This window comes from Chaetodon auriga, chromosome 19 (assembly GCF_051107435.1).
Source record: "Chaetodon auriga isolate fChaAug3 chromosome 19, fChaAug3.hap1, whole genome shotgun sequence".
NCBI classification, from domain to species: domain Eukaryota; kingdom Metazoa; phylum Chordata; class Actinopteri; order Chaetodontiformes; family Chaetodontidae; genus Chaetodon; species Chaetodon auriga.
The window spans coordinates 7,231,034-7,256,781 of record NC_135092.1 but is presented as its reverse complement, the minus strand read 5'-3'; the positions used below and the strand labels follow the sequence as shown (position 1 = coordinate 7,256,781).

Below are 25,748 nucleotides of genomic sequence, written 5' to 3'. Positions count from 1 at the left end.
CAGTGATCCACTGAATTAATTCAGTACCAGTTGATAAAGCCTACGCTGCCAAACCCTGCATTACCACTTCGCACAACTCATTTGCACATTGTGAAGCTGGCAACAGCACACTAAAAAGGTGAAGTGTGTGCAGCAGGTAAAAAAAAAACAAAAAAAAAAAAACATGCCCCCCCCGCCTTCATGATGTATCCATGCTTCATGTATTTCAGCCATGATACCAAAGCTACCATCCAAACTATTTGCCTGTTCAGTCGACAAAAATAGCGAGTAAGCAGGCTACATGAGAAGTGTACATGAGGAGAGCGGGTGTTTTTTTTTTTTTTTTTTATTGATTCATAGATTGCATCATCCAAACCCACTGAAGTGCTATATGCCCGTAGTGAAACAGGAAAGCAGCAAGAGTGACCTTGGAGTTGTAGTCGTTCACAACTGAAGGCAGTAACTCTGAAAACCTTAGAGATGTGGATTGCCTCGGAGGGTAATACTCGTTAATGGTGTCTTCATTTCAAACACAATTTTGATAATCCCAGTCACTGGGATTTGTCGCTTTTCTCTTTCATTTCATTGCAAATTGAAAAACTTCGTATTTAAACTTGTGTTCAGGCAAATCACGCAATCAAAAATAATCAGAATCATCAGGTTTTACATCCCCGTCGACATGTCATAAGCCCCTTATGGTCCCACCCCCTACATCAACTCCCTGCCACCCTAAACACACACACACACACACACACACACACACACACACACACACACACACACACACTCCCTCTCCCCTATCCACAGAGTAAACACATCAGACTTGGATATTTACTCTTTGGACCTTAACTGAAGGGGCCAGATTAGTGTGTTTATATAGTGGAAAACAGTAGACTGACATCCCTGATTAATGATCACACACACACACACATACATGCGTCCCTCCAAACATGTTGACTTTGGTAATTACAGACAATTACAGATAGAAAGTGTGACGCCGCAAACAACAGGCTGATGAATAATAGTCTAATTGTTGAAGCACACATAGGAACACGGACGCAGCCTCACCGAAGATTGGGTAAAATATCAACCTGCTGTCGTCATGGTGATATAGACATCAGCGGTAAAAATGAAGCTGTTACACTGACTCCTGTGTTATTTTGGGCTCTGGGTTTTTTTTTTTTTTTTTACGCAACCAGCTGAATCTCTTGGGTTTTTTTGTTGAATCTTTTCCCCCCTCTTCTCTCTTCCTCCTCTGAACACATCCGGAGAAATGCTAATGACGAGCGTTTCATCCCGACTGTGCTCCGGTGCTCCGTGCACTTCAAAAAACTGACTCACCTGCCTCTCCTAAAACGTCCCTGTGAATAATAAAAAAAACCTGCTTGTCGCCTCAAATCAACAGAAGGGGGGAGAAAGATAAAAAAAAAAAAAAAAAATGGAAAAAACGCGGACTGCGTTATTGTTGACAGGCCGCAACTTTATCCAGTTTTCTCCGTCTGAGGAGCCGCGGTTTGCTAATGCACTGCAGCGAAGGTGCAAGTGAGTCATGGCTGCTTCATTTAGGCCAAACTCAATCCATGAAATGATTGAAATTTTTTATTTATTTTTTTTCCCCTGGCTGCTTTCTCACCAATGGCATCATCCCTCGGCTGACCCACTGCCAGCAGGGTGGTATAGAAAACCCATTGTCTGTGTGAGGATCTGCATGGAGCCAGTCTGTATATTTTTGTTTGTTTGTGTGTATCTGTGTGTGTTTTTGCTCCATAGAAAGGTTTAGCAAAGTCTCAGGAGACTGTGGGATTGGACAGAACTGTAATATTAACCAAAAACTGGCACTGCTGCATGCGTCCTTTTGTGAGTGCAGGCTCCCCAAAGCATAATGGTTTTTGCCTATTGACAGTCAATTCCACTGATCGTGAGTGAAGGCGAAACGGCAGTCTGACATAAAGTATGTGATTTACTGAGATTTATGAGCTCCCCTTTATGTTTTTGCTGCATCCCACGCCCTTGTGTTCCACTAAATCTCCTCTGTGGCACTAGTAGATGAATAATAGAGGAGGAGAGTTAGCTGCAGCGTGAAAAACGAGCATCTGTCTGCCTGCGCATAGGCACGTGCTCATGATTGCGAATGCGCTTTAAAAAGGCACGGCAAATCGGCCCGGTGTCCAGAAGTGAGGCGAGAGAGACATGGACAGAGAGGAGCATATGGAGCTACAGCAGTGAAGCAGGCCGAAGGAAGGAAATCTGCTCTCAGGATGGTTCAGGCTGGTGTGGGGGGTATGGGGGTGTGCTTTACATCTATAATGCATCATCCCCTGCTGGTGGCAGAGGCAACACGAGCCGGTGGGTTAGTTCGGGAATGCAACCACAGTGTTAGCTCTTCATCCAGCAGTCATTTGTACTCTTTATACTGTAGAAGCTGTGTGGATGCAGTGGTTGCTAATTTTTTGGGGGGTTGTGACCTCTCAGCACCGCTGACATGGAGACCCTGAACAGGTCAACTGATCCAGTGTTTTGTAAGGAAAAGTTCATTTGGTAAGGTGGAAGCTGGCAGAGATGGAAAGTCATGTTGCTCTCTGACAGCAGGGTCGCTGACAAATTGTGCACCTTCTGCTGCCCCCCCCCCCACCCGCCTGCCACAAGCAACACTATCAGTGACTCAGTGTAACTATAGAGACCACAGAACGGCCTCCTCTTCTGCTCAGCCTTTCATTCAGAAAGACCTTCCAGTGAAATGGTAAAGTGGATTGTTTGTCAGCGCCTCTCAGAATGACTCATGCGAGGTGATTCATGTGATCTGCCTCCTCGATAGTTAATGTCTGATCAAGTTTAGGCAACTGAAACTTTTTGAATAAACCCAGTCAACGGTTACCTGTTTGCCCAACCATCAGAAAGGTGTATTTAAGCCAAGCTTAAAGTGGATTTGAGCCTCTCTGTCTTCATCAAAACGCTTGTAACTTGTTATTCATCGCCGATGGTGCTGCCTGACTGAGCCTGCGCCCACACCCGTCTTTCCATGGCAATCACGGCGCCTCTAAAATTCATTCCGCTTTCCCTCCGAACAAACCCATGCAGCTTAATGGTATTTCCACCTTGGCTGCTGAACAAGTGACAGCTCTTTCCGGAAAGGACGGCGGTTAATCACGAGCGCAGCCAATCAGCTGTCAGAAAATGTAAACGCGAGTTGTTTTGTGTTTGAAGAATCGCCTTTCGCTGCCGTTCCCCTGTTGAGGACCGTCTCTTTTCATCTCATCGTCCGTCCTCATCTCAATCATCCATTTATCACATTCTTAATGCCAGCAACAGCCAGAACACAAACAGGCAAAATTTCCTCTGTGTAATCTCACCCAACGGCAGAACAAAAGAGGGAGAAAGGCGAGAGGGAGGGAGGGAAGCCTTGTTTAGAAACAGGAGATGCTTTTATGGAGCGCAGAAGTGATAAGTGGGGAACTCTGTCTGCGCCTGTTGGTAAGATGGGCCCTAATTTGCTTATTTGTAGCTGTCAGCTGTGCTTTTGTGTGCCCAGCGATCCCGGCCGATTGACAGGCGGCGGCTGCAAACGGCATCGCTCAGAAGCACTTTTCAACCCCGTATCCAAACACGAGTCTGGCTTTTTGTGCGTCGGCACGCAGGGAACCCGGGCGGCTGCGGCTCGTTTCTTTGGTGCTCCAGTCATTTGTATTCCCCTCTCCTCCCCTGGCCTGCCCTCTCACTCTGATGTGCTTACGCGCTCTTATCTACAGTAATCTTGCGAGCATGTTTATTTTGTGCATTTTGCAGATAGTGAAAACGGTTGCTGGAGATTGCTATGTTTTCTCAAGACTGCTGGTAAAACATGTTTTATTTTCCAGTTCAACAGGTTGACGTGTAAAGGGTGTGTGAAGAAATACAGGCTGGAGTGTTAATGTGACAGTTATACTGTAGAAACCCCCAGCCCCCTCATTTTATCTTCCTCTTATATTGCCCAGCTTGTCCATGACTTGACTTTCCAGTCCTGTCTTCAGTTGGCCTTTCTTTTTCTTCTTCTTTTCCTTGTCTCATTTCCTGTCCTTGTTTCCTCTCCTCTCCTTGTTTCCTCTTCTCTTCTCCCTTTGTCTCCTCTCCTTGTCTCCTTTCCTCTCCTCTGCTCTCCTTACCTCCTTTCCTGCCCTTGTTTCCTCTTCTTGTCTCTTCTTCTTTCCTTGTCTCCTCTTCTCTCCTTGTTTCCTCTCCTCTCCTCCCCTCGTTTCCTCTTGTCTCCTTTTCTCTCCTTTTCTTGACTCGTCTCCTCTCCTCCGCTCTCCTCTCCCCTCCTCGTCTCCTCTTTTCTCCTTGTATCCTCTTCTCTCCTTGTCTCCTCTTCTCTTCTGTCCTTGTTCCCTCTCTTCATACGTCTTTTGGGTTCCTCCACACCTCTCCTCGTCTCCATTTCTCTCCTCTCGCCTCTCCTCTCCTCTCCTCTCCTCTCTGGGGAGGATTAGGACAGAGTCCTTTTCATCCTGCTGTAATCCTACACTGGCAACCCAGCTCCAACATGCATAAACATACACACACATGCAGTCGTACACACACATTTTGCTGTGAGACATCTACATGTTCACACAGAATATGAGCACATCATCAGATGTGTACCAGAGTTGTTGATGATGTCAGATGTTGGCAGATTTTTCAGTTCATTTTCTTCTTTTTTGTTGTTGTTGTTCCTCTTCTCCAAAAAAATAAGGGTGAAAGAGAGAGAGACATAAAGAATGAATGGGAGAGAAAGAGACATAAACAGGCTGATCTACCTCCCAGCCCGTCTCTGTCATCCCCCTTGAGGTGGGGCCTTGCTGGGACTCTGTCAGCTGAGCTCCCCCCTGCTGAGACCTACAATGGCAGATTGGCAACCCTAATACCACAGCTCCCTTTATCTGCCTGAATTAAAACCCAATTGGCGAAGGGTTATGGGAATTGTTGGCTCAGGGAGAGCTTTTTATTTATTTATTTTATTTTTCAGGAATTATGTGTGTGGGCGCAATTTAGGGAAAAAAAATGTAATCAGAGGGATAGAAGCTCAAGGGGTATCAGTCAGAGGATTAAACACTGAACTAATACAGCTAGATGTAGAGCTGTTGTTAGCCCTTTATTAAGAAGGATGTGTGTTTGTTTTCAAAAGGATAGGGCCCGTGTATGTGTGTGTGTGTGTGTGTGTGTATGCATGTGCAGGCAGGAAGTGCTCGTGAGGCAACCAGGATGTGCAGGAAGTGTTTGGCTTGGCTGAGCTACCAGCTTGGTCGCTGTCCTGTGGATTGCTGATGCAGAGGACAGAGATGCAGAGAGTCCCCCTCTTTTTTTTTCCTGCATTCACAGAGCGTTTTACAACACAAACACACACACACACACTCAAAAAATAAAACCACTGTTAAGTCAGCTGGGACAGACATGAAGCACTTGAGGGAAATTGCTCTGATCTGGACTTGTTACTCTTAGCTGTCAGCTAATTGAGCCATCCATCAGTTTTCTTCCACTGCGCAGAAACAGAGGAACCCAGTCCCTTATGAAACAGGGGAGTGCGATAGACAAGCACACTCATTACATAACTAGTCCATGTCCCTGCTGCAGAGAGAGCAAAGTTGTAGTGTCAAAATAGGACAGGGGATAAGAGGGTATGCCAGGACAAAGCACTCAGAGGTGAACCTAAGCTGTCTTATGTCAGCTGGATAGATTGTTATAGCACAGCATAAAAATACATTTTAATGGTATCCTACGCGAGTATCACTGGAAATGAGTCCAAAATGACATCTCCAGATGTCTTGTTTTGTCCAACTGACAGTCAAAAACCCAAAGATGTTCATTTTGCTGTCATGTAAAAGGAGGAAAAGCAGCAAATTTCCATGTCTGAGATGCTTAAACCATCAAATGTTTGTCATTTTGTATATTAATAATCACATAATATGTATAGATTAATGTCAGTTGTGCATTTGGTGCAGATTTAAAAACAAATGTAATGAATAAATTAATGCATAAAAAATTGAATTATCATTTGCATTGCAATGTTTTATACATGTAGCCTTAAATCGCAAGTTTGTCACAGAGAGCTTATCAATCTGTGTAGCTTATAACACTCTCCAGACTCCCAAAAGGGAAAAACAGTATTAGAAAAAAAAAAAAAAAAATGGAAGCACAAAACAGGATGGATCCGTCTCCCATGGTGTGCAGATGAGACAGAAGTAACAGAGGGACAGAGAAAGGAGGCGAGAAGAGGGAAAGACAGAGATAATCATAAATAATAAGTTAGAGATAGTGGAAGGAGGTGGTGAAAGACGAGATAGGAGGGCGGGGGGGTTATCAGTGCACACACAGCCCTGTCGCCAAATTCTCAGTGACATACCTCAGTGCCCTCCGTCTCTGCTCGCGCTCCTGCCTGTCCCGTATCTTCCGTGTTGACAGCTCACGGGAAGATGGCACGCTCAGTCAAGGTAAAGAGCGGGACCAAGTCTAAGAGGCAGAAAAAGGATATCAGCTCTTGTACAGTACACACGACCTTATCTTTATCACTCCCTCTGACTTCAGTTTGGCTGCGGATTTCCCCTCAGCTCTTGTACAAGGTTGTATATTCAATCCCCCCAGGCCCACTACTCCACTCATCAGCCACATACATTATAGATATACATCCTGTCCTCATAGATCCCCGAGGGGAGCACTTGTGAAGAGGTAAACTCCTCATAGAGGGGCAGAAGCAGTGCATGAGAGCGCAAGAGAAGCTCTGTGCAGGCATAATAGTCGGCCTCTTTTTCACAAGAGCCATCGTTGGATGTAATTGTCTCAAGTGTTTTTGCTGAATTGTCCGTTTTCCTGACTCACTTCACACTTCACCAGATGTGTTGGAACCAAAAAGAAAGAACTCAAATTAGCTCAAGTGTGAAAATGGTTCTTTCAAGAAATCTAAAGGTGCAGGTCTGAATGTGCATCAGTTCATGCTGATGTTACCGTGAGAAATTCAGTGGAAAGTCGTAAAACAGCAACAAGTAATCAAGGTTTCATTGTTTTCTCCCTCTTTTTCATTTTTCCTCGCAGACTCGTCGGGCCAGGTGACCTCCTCGCCCCTGGGCTCGCCCACATCCCACCGGGGAATGCACCCCTCTCTGCTCAGCCCGACGTCCATGGGGCCCTCTGGCTCCCTTCACTCTCCCATCAGCACCCTGAGTTCGCCCATGAACGGTCTGGCCTCTCCCTTCTCTGTCATCAGCTCGCCCATGGGCCCCCACTCCATGAACTCGCCCGGCATGGGCTACGGCCCCAGCGTCAGCCCCCAGGTGAGGCCCGTGACAGACACACATGCACGCAATTGAAAGCACACTGACTACACCTGCATATTCAAGGAAACTGTAACAACACACAGGGTCCATCAACCACCACCAACAACGCATTTTTATGTTATGTCAGAGTCTAAACCCTGCACTGCCCCTTTTAAAAGAGTTTGACATTTTGGAAAATTAGCTTATTAGCTACTCTTGCCAAAAAATGAGAAGCCGCTCTCATGTTTGTCCATTGAATACGAAGCTATAGCCACGAGATAGTTATCTTAGATTAGCATAAAGACTGGAAGCGAGGGATGTTCCTAACAGCTAATTTCCCTGATGTTTAAATGGATGTTTTAACTTAGACTACTCAAGTAGTCTAAAAGTATGAAAGGTCTCAGAAAACAGTCAAACTTCAGCACAGTTCAATCTGTAATGTTAGACATTGTCCGAAGAAATATTGTGTATATTACGAGAGTCGTTTAAAATCAATAATCACATTCTTCAATAACCAAATTGCATGTTAAATGCTGCTGAAATGTATGGCAGTTTGCGCCGTGCATCAGAGTTTCCTTGCTGGTCCTGGAGCTAACAGGAGATTCTGGTCAAATATTGCCTCTCTCATGGACCCATTTGTCCTTGTTTTTTCGTGGAAGTGACTAATCAGGCTGCGATTTTTGAAATTGGTCCAGTATTGAACGAGAGCGCTGCAGCAGTAAGCCGCAAAAAGTAATCCCTCCTGATGGCACCTTCGATGCACACACGCTGAAAGACAACATGATGGAAAGACTCGCGTCTTTAAGAGTAAGATCCTTTTTGTTTAACCAGAAACAGCCGCTGCATCACTCTCGCCAAAGCCACCAGACTCCATTTAGAGAAACAGTAATTTTCTAATCGTAAAACACACTTCATTCAAACTCCACAGAAACAAAATAACACTCACCAAAACCTTCTTGGTTTGTCTTTCCTCTGTTCCAACAATCAGCACTAACTCTGGTTTGGTTGAAATAAACCCCTAGTTAGGAGAGGAGTGAGAGAGAGAGAGAGAGAGAGAGAGGGCAGACATCAGAGAGGCAGTGAGGAAACCGGCGTGTAGAGCCGGAATATTTTCACTTCTAAATCAAGCATTATTTTCACCGGACATTATGACAGAGAGAGATTTAAGTATGTCGAATTTCGACAGATTTTCCCTTAAAAATAATAATTAGAAAAAAGTAATTACTGGATAGTGAAACCCCGCAGTGCATTATGAACACATTATCCTGTAATTATAAATGTGTACATTAATACAATGAGTTGAACTGACGGGTATTTCTGCCGCCGACTAGCGAGAGTAGCAACGTTTAAGCTAACCGTCTCCTCGATGTAGCTTCGTATGTAACGGACAGACGTGAGAGAGGGAAAAAAACATATTTCCCATCATGTTGAACTATTCCTATAAATTAACATGGAGACTGGTTAAAACCCATCGAGGTTATTGTGTGTTTGGGGCCGATTTGTCACATCCGAAACCAGAAAGCTTCATGTTCAGCCGTAGTTTCTCATGAGGTTTCGCAGTGTATTCAGTCTCAAATCCACACAGAAACACAGCTGCCCTCTAAACTAACCAGACAAACGGCTGCATATCATGTCTTACAAACTGTATTCATGTCTCAGAAGTGCAAATTACGGTCGATTACACTTGCGCGCGTACACACACACACACACACACATATAATTTTGCTAAGCCAGGCCCCAGCAGACAGAGGCCCTGCTTTGACCCCATGACACAGTTAATCAAGGCCTATTCAACTGGGATTCCACAGAACTTCAGCCCTGTCACTCTTCTACAGTATATCTAAGGCATATTTGTCACTCTATCTTGCTTCCCTCTCCGTCCCTTCATTCTTCGTCTCTTCTGGCTGTCCTCTTTCCTCTTTTTCCCTGCCTTGTTTTTTTTCTTTTTTTTCATTCCTTGTCTCATTCACGCCATCTCCATTTCCTCCCTCTTCCTCGCTATGTCTGTCGCTTTTGTTCCATCAATAAGCCTCAATTTCTTTGGTATTAGAAAAAAAACACAAAATTAAGACATCAAAGCCTGCTGTGGCCCAGTTTTTCGTCTGGAGCCATATCTGAAATTGAAATTGTCCCCCCCCCCCGAAATGCAGCGACTGCCGTTTTTTGTGTTTGTTAATAATTGTGTTAAAGTGCGTCGGCAATGCGATGCTATTTGGAGTGGGCTCTCCTCGCTATTGTTGGGCTTATCACAGAAGTGTCCCACATGTAATGGAGTTAAGAGTGGATTAGGGGCAGTTTCAGAAAGCAGCACGGATCTTTCATTGCTAGAAAGCCCCCTTCCCCCCTCCCCACCCCTCTCCTTCTGATTCTTCTACACTTTTTAATTCCAACACTTTCATCTGTGCTGCGGTTTGTGTCCCGGAGCGACATACTTTGTATGCAGGTTGGATGTTTAGGCAGCAAACGTTGTCTGTCTCAAGTCTGTCTCATTTGAATGAATCTTTTTACTTATCCTTCCTGCCTTCGGCCAATCATACCAGTTTTAACAGCTGTGGTAAGAGTAGGTATAACAGCTGTTTCTGTTGGTGGTGACAGTTTTAGTACTGTACAGTAATGACGGCGTGTATGTGACTTATCTAATGGGTCATGACTGGTTTCTGCTCTTTAACAGTGCTGCATTGTTTTGAATTTGCTGAAACAGCTGGTACCTAAAGTAGATGGACTGTTGCCGCTACTCTTTCTGTGCAATTTGTAGTGTTGATATTTAGACATACAGACACATGGATGTGGCTGATGGGTCACTGTTAGCAGCCTATGAACCTTAGTTAGGGCCGGGTATCCAAAAAGCAATTCTGCCTCCGATACGTTACCTGAATTTCAGCATTAATACCAAAACTATGTCCTCCCCTGAGAAATCTAAAAATAATTTTCTGCAGGTCGCTTTTCTCATCGAGGGCTTCATGGATGGGCTGGTTAGGAGTCAGAGTGTGGAAAAGAGCACCACCCTCTTCTGTGTCCCCCACCCGTTTCAAGATGCCAGTGTGTGGTAAACACATGCAAATGTAAAACAGCATCTCTCACTTTTCAAAATCAGACTGAGGGCATAGGAAACCTTGACCTTGAACTACAGATGCTCTGATACTGATACTGATCTCGGCTCGATACTGAGTCAGATTGCTGGATTGGGTATTGGTGACAATGCATTTGGTATCAGATACCATTATTTTAATTAAGTTAGAAAAGCAATTTTTCCAGTCATGCCTGATGTTGCCGTATACATTAAAGAATGATCCCAGTCTCTTCCGCACAGTGAGGCATGCAGCTTGTTAATTAAACACTAGTATTAGATTGGTGCTCTGTCTTGGCCAATACTCAGAGCCCAGTATCTGTATCTGGACTGAGAAAGTAGGATTGCTGCATCTCTACCTTGAACCTCAGTATCTTTTCGTATAAGTAAGTCGATAAGTGTTTATTAATGACTATTAATGACAGCATTTCTAAACAATTGTCACTTCTCTTATGAAGACATTTTACAACTATATTTTATAATATCAGTCATTATACCCCAGCCTCCACTTACAGACACCTACAGGAGTTATAGTTGTTGACAAATGTATTAATTAACACTTATAGTGTATCTATATACATCTACCTTATACTGTGTGATAAGCCACTCATTAAATGTTTGTATGCTGCCTATAAATGCTGAATAGGAGGAACAGGCTGGCCATGTTATTCAAGAAAAACCTGTTTTTGTTACTCAAAGAAAGAATTAGAAAAAAAAAGCATTCTTATTGGTTCCTCCACCGAGTATGGTATGGGTGCTGCTGTTGAAACATTTCAAAAGGTACCCAGCCTGAAATCTGACAGGTACTCATGTTGAACGTTTTTGAGCCGTTAACCGTGAACGTTTGCATAACTGAGGCTGTGGAGGCTGCGCACTGTTGCTCAGTGTGGGTGGAGACCGGCAGTTTGATGTGAGAGGTTAAAGATGGTGGCAGGGCCCTGTGGTCATGAGGCGCGGCACTCTCTGATGAGACGTGATTTGAGTCAGACGGCGTATGCCACTTGCTCTTAACACTCGGCTGACTTGCTGTTTTCATGAGCAGTTGACTGGAACGAGGTCACAGCTCAGCCTCTTCCCTACTTAACCACCCAGAGGCCAGTACAAGACCCCCGCCTATGCTAACCACACACATGGCTAAACGGACTGGAATGGACACACACACGCGGGCACACACACACACATGCACAAGTACCTGTGATTACACAGTTTGCATACCATGAGGTGTATCCTTCCTGAGGATCTCACATGCACATAGACTTCATAAAAGATTAGAGGAGAAATTAATAATGGGCAAATGTGGTCGATGTGATTTTGGAACATTTGCACTGCTAACACTGAACTTTCTTTTTCTGTTTTACTTCCTTTATTGCCTCTTGCTATCTCTCCTCAACACAAGAAGACTTTGTTCGCCCTAAACTATAATCACCAGTGTCTCCTTTTAGCAGGAAACAGCTTTTAGATGCTTGGATCCAGGTGGAAATCTGATTCAGCCACTCTGGTTCTTATTAAGACCTGTGTAATTTTCAATGAAAATCAGTAAAAACCAAAAACTCATGAGCCCCAACTATCCTCTACATCAAAGACGCAATTGACAACGTGATGAAAGCAGAGAACGGGATGAACAAAACTCCCATTCTTACTGGAATCTTACATGCTCCAAAAGCCAAACCACATGTAAGGAGAGAGACAGTCCTTTATCATCAGCCAATTCTTACATCTCAAACAACGCGTCTTCCCCTTGAGCTCTGTCCCGAACATCCAGACACACAGACATACTGTGGTTGTACTTTTTTTTTTCCCCCCCAGTGAGAAACTTTTGAGTTTGTCACATCTGTTCTGTACGTCCCAGTTATCAGTGGTGTGTATTGTTGAAGATCAGCAAAGCATTGTTCTGAGGAGGGCCACACACACCGTCAACAAACGCATTTTGACACAGTAAAGACTTCGCCTGCGACGCACACCTTGTCTTTTGATGAGAGGTTGTGGAGCCATGTGAAGGGAAAGATGGCGGGACATCTCACTGGGTATCAGGGGCTGATGCCAGGCCACAGCCATGCCCATTAGGATCAGCCCCATCGGTGGTTATGTCTGCGGGCTGGAACTCACCGACAATACAGACCATCTCTCGATCACACACACCACAACTCTCCAAGCAGCTGGGATGGATTATACGTGGGGTTGGAGCACATTTCGCACTTGCAATGACAATGGTGAGAGTTGTCTGGCTGTTGTTTTTTTTGCGGAAAAAAAAGGGGTTCTTTATTATCGGACCACTGCCGCCTCCCATTTTCCATTTTGCGGCTCGGTCTGTGCCCCTCTGGCTTCCGTGCTCTCCCACTGAAAACCTTCCTGAGGATCCTAAACCAACAACAGGCCTCCAGTGTGTCTCAGTACGCCTTCTAAATACATATAAAGCTGAGAGTGTTTCTGGAGTCGAACACGGGAGGAACACTAATGTGAAAAAGGTGTAAACGCTTTACAAGAAATGGAACATGGGCTTAATAAGTTCTAAATGAGCGGCGGCGGTGATGTCATGCGCCGATTTTGGGTACGTCGTGTTTAGGCGAGGGTCGCTAGGAGACTGAAGCACAACACACTCGGGAGAAGGAGAGGGGGAGAGGGAGTGTAGTGGACCTCAGCTCCTTCCTGTGTGGGAGTAATAAAGGTCCATTCCGCTGCTCTTTGATGGACGTCGCTGTAGTCACTGTGCATGACATCATGGCTGCATGGCTCTAATGGCTGCACAAAGGGGCTGTGTGTAAGGCCCCGGGAGAACAGTTAAGGCTCTCTAACGTCAATCAAGCCTTAAATGGATGGGGAAAAGAATTTTTTTAGCCAAAGCTGTCTCCAGGTAGCAATTACAGGCAGTTTTAGAAACCACTTTTTTCCCCAGCTCTGGTAGTTCAAGGAAGTGTAACTAATGTGTAGAATTAATTTAGTTGTGCTTCACGAGAAGTTCAGTACACAGCCCTACATTTCTTTTTCTTCCTGAGAAAATCTTTGCATTACTTAGGCACAGGCATTTATTCCAAAGTTTTCATGTTACATAAGTAAACTTTATCATATTTTAGCAAGTTTCCCATTTGCTGTGTTAATTTGCTCTTGCTGCTGTAAAGGCAAATTTCCCTACATCTGTTTCCAATTAGCTGTTCCAGCAGTTCAGGGAGCAAATCCCCCTGCCTTCCCTGGAAAGCTTTTATTGTGAAACATATCCAGGAAGTGTTGTTTTGGTGCAAGAAGCTGAAAATCCCCAAAGCACAAACAGTCGAATCAGTGAATAAGAACATCACACTATTTCCTTCAAGAAGACACAGTGGTTAGTTGTGTTGATGGAAATGCAAATTGTGAAGAATTTGCCATGTAGCTGTCACCCTGCGAGCACTGGGATTTTATTTTTTTTCCCAAAAGGCTGCGACTATTTTGTTCTCACAGACCATCATTTGAGAACTGACATCATGTGATTGTGCTTGGGCCCGTGTGTGTGTGTTCGGACTTGTGTGGCTGCCACACAGGAGACAAGTCGTTTAGGAGGTGGCAGCTATAAGGGATAGAAACAGTAACATTAGGCTTAAGTTACAGAGAGCAGCCTTCTAATGCAGGCAGGCTCTAGACGTTGCGGTTAAACAGCTGGGGGGCACATATTTATTTTAAAGCTTCAGATATTCCCCATAGGGCTTTAATTGCATCTTGGCGGTGTGATCTTACTGCAACTCAACACTGTGGCATGTCTGTGAAGTGTAATGACACTCACTATATGACTAATTCTACTTTTGTCACTGCTGTCACACCTGTAAAAGCTGGAGTGGGGCACAAAAAGTAGCTAAGGAGAGAGTTGTCTGTCAGCACGATGTCTCATTCAATAAATACAAAAGAGGAATTTCTAAAGACGGTGTGAAAGAGGCAAACGCGGGCCAGACAGCGGTTTGAAGTATTGTTTTAACCTGTTGAGGTTCTAGAAGGTTGAGGTTTGCCACGTTTTCTTCATTTAGCATGCAGCGATTGACAGTTTTCATGTTACACTAAGAGGGTCTGCTAAACGGTGAGACCATTTCTTACAACACAGTCACCTTGTAATGACTATTACATGAGAAAAAACACTGCTGAACGATAATAGATACACTGACAACAACAGCCCAAACTTTACCATGCAAGCAACATCAAAACCGATCAGTGAGATGAAGTAAAAGTTGCCCATCAAACTGTGTTCTGCCTGAAGTAGATTTAATCAGCTCCTACATCTCGTTTGAAGAGTTAATCAATCACACACTGGATAACACTGATGGGAACATTGATCAATAAACTACCGGGTTACTTGTTAGTGAAAGCAGCAGCGAATGAGAGCCTGCGTTCCATGCTAATGAGCGAGTGAAAACATTAGTCTATTATAAGCTGGATGATTTTCTCTCAGTCCATTATCTGCTGCGTGGCGGACATACTGCTGAACGACTCGCAGGATGTAATCAGTCTAAATACTGCTGAATTTAATAGTGCTTTGACACTGAAACACTGTTTGAATCACTGCTGGGTTGTGTGCTGTTTGACAGAAGAGGTAGCACTCTGATCAGTTTCACGTCAGACACTAGAGGACACTTAGAAAAGCACAATGAATGAGTTGATCGTAATGGACGTAGTAGGAAATGAATCACTTGGTTCTCGTTTTGACACTGGAAGCACTTCTTGATCCATCACTCAAGAGATCCGTTAGACAATCAACAATCTTTGCTGTGAGTTGTTGGAGGACATGCCAGTAGACAAGAGAACCACTGCTCACAGGCCGATTGCATAAAGGAATGGGTGGTCAGTTAATTGCTGGACTTACTAATAGACAATGAAACCATTGTCGATGGATCACTGAATGACTTCTTCCCACAGGGCGGTGTCCCACACAGTATAGTAAAATCCGTGAGTTTTCAGCCCTATTTGAACGCCACACCAATGCAAATGATGCCAATCACAGTTAAATGCAGACAAACTACATGGAGGTAAACAGGTCTGGGTTCGTTTGTATCCTGTTCACGATTGACAGACAGCACACGCAGACATTCACAGTCAGTGCCTGAAAAGCAATTCATGAAGCTTTTCTCTCTTTCCTTGATATTGATTGGATGGAGGGTGTGCAGTAGTTAAGATAACCACACAGTGTTTTTGTTCTCATTGTTCTGTAAATCGAATACTACATTTTCTTTTACTTGTTAGAGAGGCACTATTTATTCTTAAGTTCACAAAAACAGTGCGAAAACAAAGGTTTCTCAATAGTTTTTTGGACAAACTGACCACTTTATTATGACAGGGCCATGATATATACAACATTTCCACTCAGCTACAAACTCATGGAAAAATAATGCACTCTGCTTTCTGCAGTATTTATTTACAAAGTGCATGACTCATTGCGGCTAATACCTTGATTAGACTGGAGGACCATGTGTTAAACTCTAGTAGTCATGAATCATGTATGTTGCCAACATGATCATAACACAATCTTATTAGAACCAGACTTGTGTGGTGATGATCATCAGCCACCATTAGACAATATACACATGCATGTGTTCTGTATGTTTTCAGTGTGTGTCTGTTTCCTGTGTTTTCACATCTGCTCAGCTCATTTGGTTGGGCCCTAGGAAAAAAAAAAAAAAAAAAAAAAAAAGATTGATTGTTGCCTTTTAGTTCTGGTCCAGTTTGTGTTCCCACTGGGTTTGTGCAAACTAACCAAGAGCTGTAAACATGAAGTCATACACACTGACAGGTCACGCATTGATTGGACAGTTTTTGACTGCGATACTGCATCGCCATCACAGGTGTGAAAGCATCCTTAAAAAAAAGTGTGCTTTCTCTCTGGAAAAGTGCAAAAGTAGAAGAAGGCTGTTGCCATTCAAACACTCTGCAGACTGGTGTGAGAGGAGAGTGACTCCAGGGTTGGAAGAGCTGCTGTGTCAATGGCAGGCAGCGCCGTGCCCACAGGAGCAGCGCTGTCTCCTGGATAAACAGCCCATGCGCTCATCCACCCACACACACAAAGCCAAAAGAACACAGTGAAACGCATGCATGCAGACAAGACGCACACTCCTGCCTGCACACATGCAGTCCAGAAACAGATCCACACACCTGACGCGGAAATTAAAAATACATGCATGTGCACACGCTCCCATGGTTGCCAAAAACACACATGCACATGCTGCCATGCTGAGGTGAGGCAACAGCTGAAAGTCACTCTGCGTATTCCCCCTTTTGCTGCTGGAAGGCTCACTGCCTTTCATGCCACTGATAGTCTTAATATCCTTTTTCACTGTAACAAAAGTTTCTGTCAAAACACACACACACACAGACACACACACACACAGACGCGCCAGCAGTGCTTACGATGATTCATTTTATCTGTTGTGGCACAGCATGGGGTGAGTGTTGGAAACCTCGGAGCTGTCTAGAATAATGTCTGCTTCTGCTAAATTCTATCCGCTGGGACGGAGAAGAGAAAGTGTTTTATTAGAGCTGAGTGACAATAATCATGGCGATATTTTACAATACGGCGTGCTTTGGAAGGACTCGCTGTGTACAGTCTGTTGTCACTAAAGACTTTATTAATGGCTAACAAATAATTCAGTAAGCCATTAAAATGCACAAATTTGCGTTGCCAGGTTGTGAGCCCATATGTAAGAGAGGGATGCCTGTCATTTCATTCCATCCCCTGCCAACGGTCTTGGATTCATCCAGAAGGCTGCACAGCATCAAGACCAAACACGGCTTATTAATGGCCTACAGTGATGACAATTAAAAGACAGTGTTAATGGTTAATTCGGACTTAATGGATTGTTGTAGTGTAAAAAGCCATCATCGATTTTAAAAATGTCGGTTTTTTTTCCACTTTAAGCAAGTCATCAAGCCCGCAATTAGAAATGCAAGCTCACAACCTGTCGACCCAAACGTTCCTTTGAAATTAAAGCCGCTATGGCTGCTTATTATTGATCTGTAAAAATTGTTGGAGGAGTGATCGTCCAAGTCGTTAGTGATGACTTATCTGTGGAGTATACTTTATTACGCGGACAAAAGTTTGAGAGGAGAGTTTGACCTTGACTGATTCTTTGTTGCAAACATCCATGGGGGGGGGGGGGGGGATTATATAATATAATATACATTTGTGGATTGATTAGAATTTGCCAATGGTGTATAGTCCCATTGGTGTTTGGGGATTGTTAAACATTCCCTGTAGACTATTTCCTCCAGCAGTGCTTTGGAGCTGTTTCACTGCGAGTGGGTCCCTGTTTTGTTGACGTCATGCATACGCTCAAGGACTCGCATGCAGACGCCTGCTTGCAGGTGACGCTGTACACATTCCTGTCAATGGTTTCACACTATCCCGCTGATCTACAGCTGGTGGGAACATGCCAAGATGTGAGGAATGGCTGGCAAAGACAGGGAAGAAGACAGAAAGCTTGTGAGCTTAGATGTAAATAATGCTGGATTTGGAATTCTTCAAATGAGAAAGGCAGTGCACGGAGTGCATTTGTACTCGGCCTTTCCTTCCGTTTCCTTGTCCTGTGCATGACTTTGAATTTCCAGTGACATGACGCACCTACAGACGACCTTTAGGTTCATCCGTAAATAACCCCACTGCAGTCTGAACTAATCTGTGCATTGTGTGCGTGCTCACAGCCGTGTGTCTGTTGATTTGTGCTTGTTTGTGAACCACGTGCGTTCAAACAGGTGCCATTCAAACTCGTAACAGTGCCGTAATTGATCCCAAAGGGTTTCTTACTGTGAATATACCCTGAGGACCACGGAAGAGCGGACCCATTAACAGCACCCACCCCCACCCACCCACCCACCCCCCGTGTGAAACCTGATCCCTCATCTCTTGCTGATACGTGTCCAGATAAGACTCACTCACAAACAGGCATGAGAAGAAAGTTCTTACTCATTCCTGCCATACTTTGCGGCAGCGCTGAGATAAGTTTGCTTTTAGAAGGAAGTGATTGTCACGAGGTGTCAGAGGTGAAAGGTGACACCTTTAGTGTTATCGTTAGGTTGCATCATGACCTGATCCCTGTCCTCACCTCTCAGGAGGCGGCTCGTGTTGTCTCCTGTCAACAGGAGATTTGTATCTGTCCACTCGCACCTCTGTCTAGCCTTTGGACATTTCTTTCCTTGAAGCAAAAGTGAAATAAAGTTACAGCACCAAATTGTGGTTCAGAGTTTTGGGGAGCGAGATCTCCAACGGTGGATTGTGAAGTACAGTGTTCTATTCCTGCGTGATGGAAAACCACATGGAGGGATTCTGTAAGGGCGTTTTGAAAGAATACTGTGAAGATAACTTTCTTTGTGTTCGAAAAGGTGCCCTTGAACTGGAAAGCAACTGAAGTTCCACATGAGGGCTGTGCATTGAGGAGCGGTGTGCTAGGATTTGATGTCTCCGTTTGAAGTGCCTTTATGAGCAAAGTCTGCGCTCTGACTCGCTGAATCGAGCTAAGCCCATCTTAAGCAGAGGCCCCCACTGTCTCCGCTCTTTCCCTTTTCTTCCCCCGTTCACTCGAGAGACGACTCCTTTCTTTTTATCTCACCACCATGTGTGTTGTCATAGCATACTAATAGTTTACAGGACCTGCTCTGCTGCTGCCAGGCTGATTCTTTCTATTAAAGTGAATTACGGTCAAGCAAGACGCTGAAGACAGGCCGACTCACAATCATCATTTTTATTGATATTTTGTCCCATTTTTCTTGTGTATTGTTACAATAGGACTGCTGATTGTTAAGTTTCAATTGTATTCTATTTATTATGAGATTGGCTTATTGATGTGTTTTACTAAATTAGCCTTTTGTAGTGGTTGTTGTAGCTCGGGGGTATACTGTAGAGATTGTTAATGTTTAAGTCAATCATTTGCTGTTCTGGCGTCACAAATGTGAACATTTTCTGCTTTTCTCAGTTTTGATGTTGTTGTTAATAGAATATCTTTGGGGTTTAGACAGTATCTCAGACAAAGCAATTTGAAGATGTCACCTTAGGCTCTGGGAACTTGTGTTGGACATTTATTTGCCAGTTTTTGAGACCTTCTGGATCAAGAGATTCATGAAAATATAGTTAATAGCTAATGTATAAGGACAATAATCATTAGTTTCTGCTCTTGCTTACAGAAAACATGTGGTTTGTTGTCCTGTTTTGTTACAAAACCAACCCTTCTGTAACCTCTTAGGGCACCATTTGTGTATAATAATTCATAAGTTCATATTTTGGGGCAAAACAGACTCTGGTGCATTTGCCCGGTTAGTGTTTGTTGGCCTGGTGTAAAAGCTGTCAATCAAACCCTGGTGCAGACCAAACAACTGGACCGAGACCACTTTACAAGGTGGGTTTCAGTCCACTTCCAAGTGGACTCTAGTGCGGTTTGTTTGTGGTGTGAAAGCAAGTCGGCCACAGGATTGTGTCATTTAAGCATGATTTCAGAAGTTAATGAATCCATCTGCTCATCGTTAAATCTGTTCAGGAAGAGATCGTGTAATTGATTTGTATAAGCAATGCAATTATTCATGCAAATCATTTGGTAACCATAGTGACGTGTATGCACGTCAGCGTGGGTATTTTCCATGATTAATAGGTCAAATGATTAAGACTGCTGCTTGTATCCTACTCTGTGAAATGGGGCCCCATCATTACTGTAGGAGACGCCTTTGTGTCTTCCTGTCTCAACCCGTTAGTCATTATTCATAACATGCAGCTGATTTGCAGGCTAATAATAAATCTACTAATAATTCTTGTAATTATTTATTTCTTCTGAGTTCATAGTGACATCAGACAATATAAATGTACTTCACAGGCATTTGATTTCCCCTTGTGGGCAATGATGATGCAAGAGCTGTCCAATCAGCGAGTTACCTGTCAGTCTGTATAACTTCCTCTGTGTGAACAAGAACTAAAACGCAACAGTATCTTTTTTTTTTTCCAGCCGCAAACAACAGGTGTGATTAACCTGTATCATTTTGAATGGATTTTAATAGGCTGCAGATGATGTCACGTCACTCTTTTGTTGTGGCGTGAACTGCAGATGGAGGGCAGTGATTTTCTGCATAGGAAGCACTATAATACACACTCAAAATGCCTTTGTTTTGGGTTGTTTGCAGGTGCTCAGATCAATCAAACAAAAGTTGTTCTTCATAAGAATGAAAAATGAAAGAACTTTACCGGAAGAAGCTGGAAAAAAAATGGCTTGTTAACTGTCTGTAGTTGGGAAGAGGCGAGTCAGCTGATGGTGGAAATGGTGTAACATTAACTATTGTTTTAAATCCATGGTGATAGATTTAAAGTAACAGCTGCAAGCAACACGACTAACACTTGTTAAGTCAGCATTGACGGTTTCACATAAGACAACTGAATGTAAATAATGTACCCTGTCAAGTTTCAAGATGATCCACGTCTTTTGAGGCGTTTCACCGGACCTTTGCGAGTGATTAACCAAGCAAACAACCGCAACATAAACGGCAACATTCAGCACCGCGATGCTGAAAGTTTGCTGCTCGGTTAATCCACAGGACAATAAGCTACACACCCTTGAAAAAACAGTCATCCCGGAGTGTCGTGGCACCCCTTTGAGGAAATATTATTTCATCACCTTTTGCATGTTTTAATGTTGCAGCATTCTGCTGAAGCCAGCGGGTGGCACAGGACATACAATCACAAACATCAATGTTGTGCAGAATCTGATACCCACAAGAAGACAGAGACCCCCTCTGTACTGGATGTACCAATCAAATGTTCTCCACATGTTATGTAACACCTGCAGCTCATGAAACAGTGTTTTTCAGCTGGAGCGTTTCAGGCACTCGTGCTGTACATTGTACTGCAGGGAATCTTATGTCCTACATTTGCAGTCCTTGATGTTAAATGCTCCTCATTTGTGTCTCTCCTTCAGTATAAAATTCTGAAGCCCAGAAAAGAAAAAAAAATTTGTGACGGGGTTTCCCAAGACCATTCGGCCATAGACACAGCTGGCATACCTCCCTGTGAAGGCTCACATGTATGTGTTGTAGGGGAGGGTGCATGTATTCTATTTCCAGAGCCAGTCCTGAGCCGCTTTAATCCCCCCGCCTTGCCTCCATTGCCATGGGCAGAAGAGAAAGAAAGGCCCCCTAGTCTGCCCACCCCAACGTGGGGAGCAATGTTGCTGAGATTGAGTTGCAGGTTTACTGAAAATAGATTGTGAGTAGAAGAGTCTTTTCTGTCAGGCATACAGAGGGTTTGATAGAGACGATATCAGCAAAGGAGACAGCTCTGTTAGTGCTGCGCTGCAGGGGAAAAGACTAGACTCAGACGTTTAACTGAGGTAAGACCTCATGTTGTGTGCGTGTTTGCATGTGGGTGAATATGCAGAGATGTGGGTGTGTACACATGCCGCCGAGGCTGCTTCCAAACAAATGATACAGCTGTGTCGGTGCCTTTGTGTCTTAGAGGTGCTCTCAAAAATCGTCTTATTCCCTCCGAGATCAGCTTTTCCTGTACCAGGGAGCATTTTGCCACATAAAGTTATACAATAATAACTGTTCTTGTACTCTAACGCGTGTATAATATTAGCTTTGATCGTTTAAATGACACATTTTGAATCATTTTGATATAAATTATGCCCACTTGGCTGATAATCTGCATAAGATTTCCTTCTTTTTCTCTTGATATTAGCAATGAAATAATGTATACAATACCACATGGAAAGCTCCGCGAGGTAAAAACCTAAAAATAATCATCATATTTGAAACTTAAGACGTGTGCGTGTGGTGGATTCGGTGTGTATTTGTGTAAACGGGGTGTGAAGAGCAGTCCGGGGGTGGGTGTCGGGGTGTGAATTGAACATTTTCATGTGGCTGAGGGCTTTAACCTTTTCAACCCACTGAACCCACCGGTGGAACCTTCAAATGCAGCCAAGCCCACATAAAGCTTTATATTGGAAATTCTAGTCAGGTACCTTAGTCAAGTTCCCATGACGCCACATATGTCATGCTGAATTACGTGGCAATGTGTAGAAAATGATGCAGAAGACATCTTAGAATTTTCTATTTGATGTGATGGTAATGCGCCGGGGTTTGGAATATTTCGCTCAATGTACGCATACTGGAGCTCCAAGCAAAAATGTATATGCGGCATCGCTGACATTTAAGAGGAATAAAATATTAGAGTGTAAGGTGAAATGAGATGCCAGAAGTCACAGTGTGTGCATGGTGCACGCTTGCATGCTTCGGTTTTGGTGAACTTGTGCGTGCATGGACAGTATATCTGCATGTGCAGCATGTGCTTCAGCTTAGTAATAGGTGCTAAAGGAAGAGAGGCGCTACGCATTAACAAAAAAAAGAAGCTATTCCAGTCTTGAGCACATGACAGCTTGAAAGAAGCAGAGCTGTAAGATAATGGCTATCACAACAGTCCTGTTCAAGACACTCAAGGAGAAGAGCCCTGCATGAAGGGCCACTCCACTCGGTTTACAAGTCAGCGTGTGATTACGGCGGTAAATGTCCTCTGTGGCTCTGAGGAGTCATGTCAACAAGGCAGGCATGGTCTAACAAAAGATGCTGATTAGTAGCATTGTGGGAAGTGTAGGATCCAGGCTTGCTGGGAGCTTGACCCATACAGGGGACTGAACATCAGGATGCTGCATCAATGTTAACTGTTCTTTTTTAACATCTCTCACACACGCCAAGGCATGCAAACATGGATGCAGTTCTCTCATTTAGGGATGCAGGGAAATATTATTTGTGCTTTTGATCATATATTTTTTTTTAATTAATCATTGAATATAGAAAGTCAGAAGATGGAAACAGTGGGACTTTTCGTAGCTCTGGGTGTTTCGGCTTGTTAATAAAGTGATTCGTTTGTTTTGTCGATGGATTAATGAGCCAGACATTTGATGATGCACCGTTTGCTGTGGAGTGTGTATCTCTACGTTGTTCCATTGTGTCGCTCATGCAATTACTGGGGTCAGTGTAAACGTGGCTGAGGGGCGTCTGTCATGTATGTCTTGTCATTCTAGAAACAAAATGGTCCTTCTGTCTTTCCGGATTCCCGCAGACAGAAACAAGATTTTTCTGCTACATTGTGAGCTAAATTTAGAGCTAAGACAAGTTTGTGTGATCACACGCCTCATATGTGGTAACTTAATGAAAACACGTTTGGCTATATGAGCCCATGTGGCGGCTCTGCCAACTCTGTTCTCACCCCTCAGTTGTGGGTGTGTTCGGCGGGGGTTCCCTTGTCAAAATATATTCCCAGTTGTTTCACATTTTCTTCCACCACTGTAACGTCATTGTAGCGTCAGCCTAGATAAGCAGGCTGGTGCTTTTAGTTTCCCAGTTTTTTCAGGAGACGGGGCTATTGGTCAGCTAGCTTCTGTTCCATCGAGTACATTTAGTATTGGAATAATTTACATCCTGCCCCCAAATGTTTATCTCGGCTGGAAACAGCATGGTGCTAGTTATGATAATTAGTCTCCCCTTGCTCACCACTTTTAGCAAGAGCCGAAGAGAGGTCACTTTGAGATTAACTTTTTCAAAGCTCTTTTTTTCAGTGGGGGGGTGGGGGGGGGCACTAATTGAAGTAAGACTTGAGGGTGCAGTTGCACTGCTGCTAAAACAAATGCCGTCTCTTTATTCTGCTGTACTGTTAAATTTTGTAGTGGAGTTATGCTAGTGCTGAACATTTGGGAGCCAGCGGGGCTTGTTGAGAGCATGAATAAAAGAGTTCCTGGGGTGGAGTGGTGCAGGATCCTGCTGTGCTAGATTTAGATCTGAAGTGGGGAGGGAGGAGAGAGAAAGAGGGAGCAATGGGAGAGGGCAAAAAGAGCTGGTGCGACTGCTGACCGCCTGTATTGAGTATCAGAAGTCAAAACATCCTTTTCATTCTCTGCTTTTAGAAGACTGTTCAGGACAGTCTGCATTCAGATTTACTTCCACCACACCTTCTCTCTCCCTCACTCACAGACCTGGCCCTCGCTCCATGTTCAATGTCATCCGCTAACTCCGCCGCACCAGCTAAGCTATGACAAGCATGTGTTGTGGGGTGTGTGATGTCGCCTGTTTTGAGTTCACGGGGCCTGCTTTGTGACCTGTCGGCGTGTGTGTTTGTGTGTGTTGATGTTCCAGCTGAACTCTCCGATGAACTCGGTCAGCAGCACGGAGGACATTAAGCCCCCGCTGGGCCTCAACGGCGTGATGAAAGTGCCCGCCCAGCCCTCAGGCACGGCCCTGTCGCTCACCAAACACATCTGCGCCATCTGTGGTGACCGCTCCTCAGGTGAGTGACATCAGACTGTGATGAATACCCCCAGAACAATATACTCCATTAAAAACATGCCAGAGACAGTGTATTTAATGCTTTGCCTCATCAGCTTCATTCATTTTTGACATGGTGGATATACAGCAAAGCACCCCAACTTTTTTGGGGTTGTATTTCAAATGGAATGACGTTACTCTTGGTCATTTTTTGAAACAGTAGCTTATAGGAAAATAATGAAAGGGTACAGAACCTTCAGGACGTTTGCAAACTGCTTGCCTTTTTACACCGTTTGCGGTGTTACAGCTTCATATAAAAATAGGTCATTATGTGCAGATGAGTCAGGAAAAATCTGGTTTATGATTTTTTTTTTTTTTGTGACTCATCTGTCCAAAATGAGCCATGATGTCAAAGTTGATTTAAAATTCTGAACACACTCAAATTATAAATATGAAATGACAAAACTTAAATTGATTGGAGAAGGCTGTTTAAAACGTGCACATGAGTCGAAGCCTAACCAAGAAGTCCAGGCCATTTTATGCATAATTTAGGCAAGAATTGTGGGGACTGGTATAAAAATAATTTCTCAACAGCTGGAATTACACAAGACTCAGTTATTACCAAATGAAAAGAAAGTGGGACTACCCAGCATCTCACCAAAGCTGTTCTGACCACACTGAGAAACCTCCAAAGAAGATCCAAAGATGAACTTTGGTCAGGGAACAACCCCACGGACCACTCTGGCAGAACTACATACTGCAGCTCCTTGCAGTGGGAGATCTTATCCTGGAAGGACAACAGTCAGCAGAATTCTTCACTAAACTGGGCTAAATGGCAATGAGGCCAGAAAGAAGCCACTCTTGAGAAAATGCATATGAAGGCAGCACCATAAAGGCGCTTGAAAGAAACTGAAATCATGAGGCAAAAGATTGTATGGTCTGATGAAACCAAACCTCAATTCAGCTTGGACTGAAATAGAGGAGCTCTGTGTGTGAGGGAAACCGGGCACAGCCCATCACTCATCTCACAGCATCCCTACCGTGAAGCTCGGTGACGGCAGCGTCATCATGGTGTGAGTGAGAGGTTTTTGTTTTTTCTGCAGCGGCCGCTGCTTGTAGAAAATGTCGGTGGAGGCAAACACAAGCGGATTTTGAGAGAAGCCTGTTTCAGAGCACCGTCTGACAGTGAGTTTTGTTACAAAATGAAA

At 44.0% G+C, this 25,748-nt stretch overlaps 1 protein-coding gene across 2 annotated transcripts in view; it reads left to right on the top strand.

Moving 5' to 3' along the window:
* Positions 1 to 25,748, top strand: part of rxraa (retinoid X receptor, alpha a) — a 98,823-nt gene that overhangs the window by 53,302 nt on the left and 19,773 nt on the right. For both annotated transcript variants that reach the window (XM_076757805.1, XM_076757804.1), the window contains exons 3-4: positions 7,018 to 7,256; positions 24,412 to 24,562. In XM_076757805.1, coding sequence (XP_076613920.1) covers positions 7,018 to 7,256; positions 24,412 to 24,562 — 390 coding nt within the window. The remainder of the gene's footprint in view (positions 1 to 7,017; positions 7,257 to 24,411; positions 24,563 to 25,748) is intronic.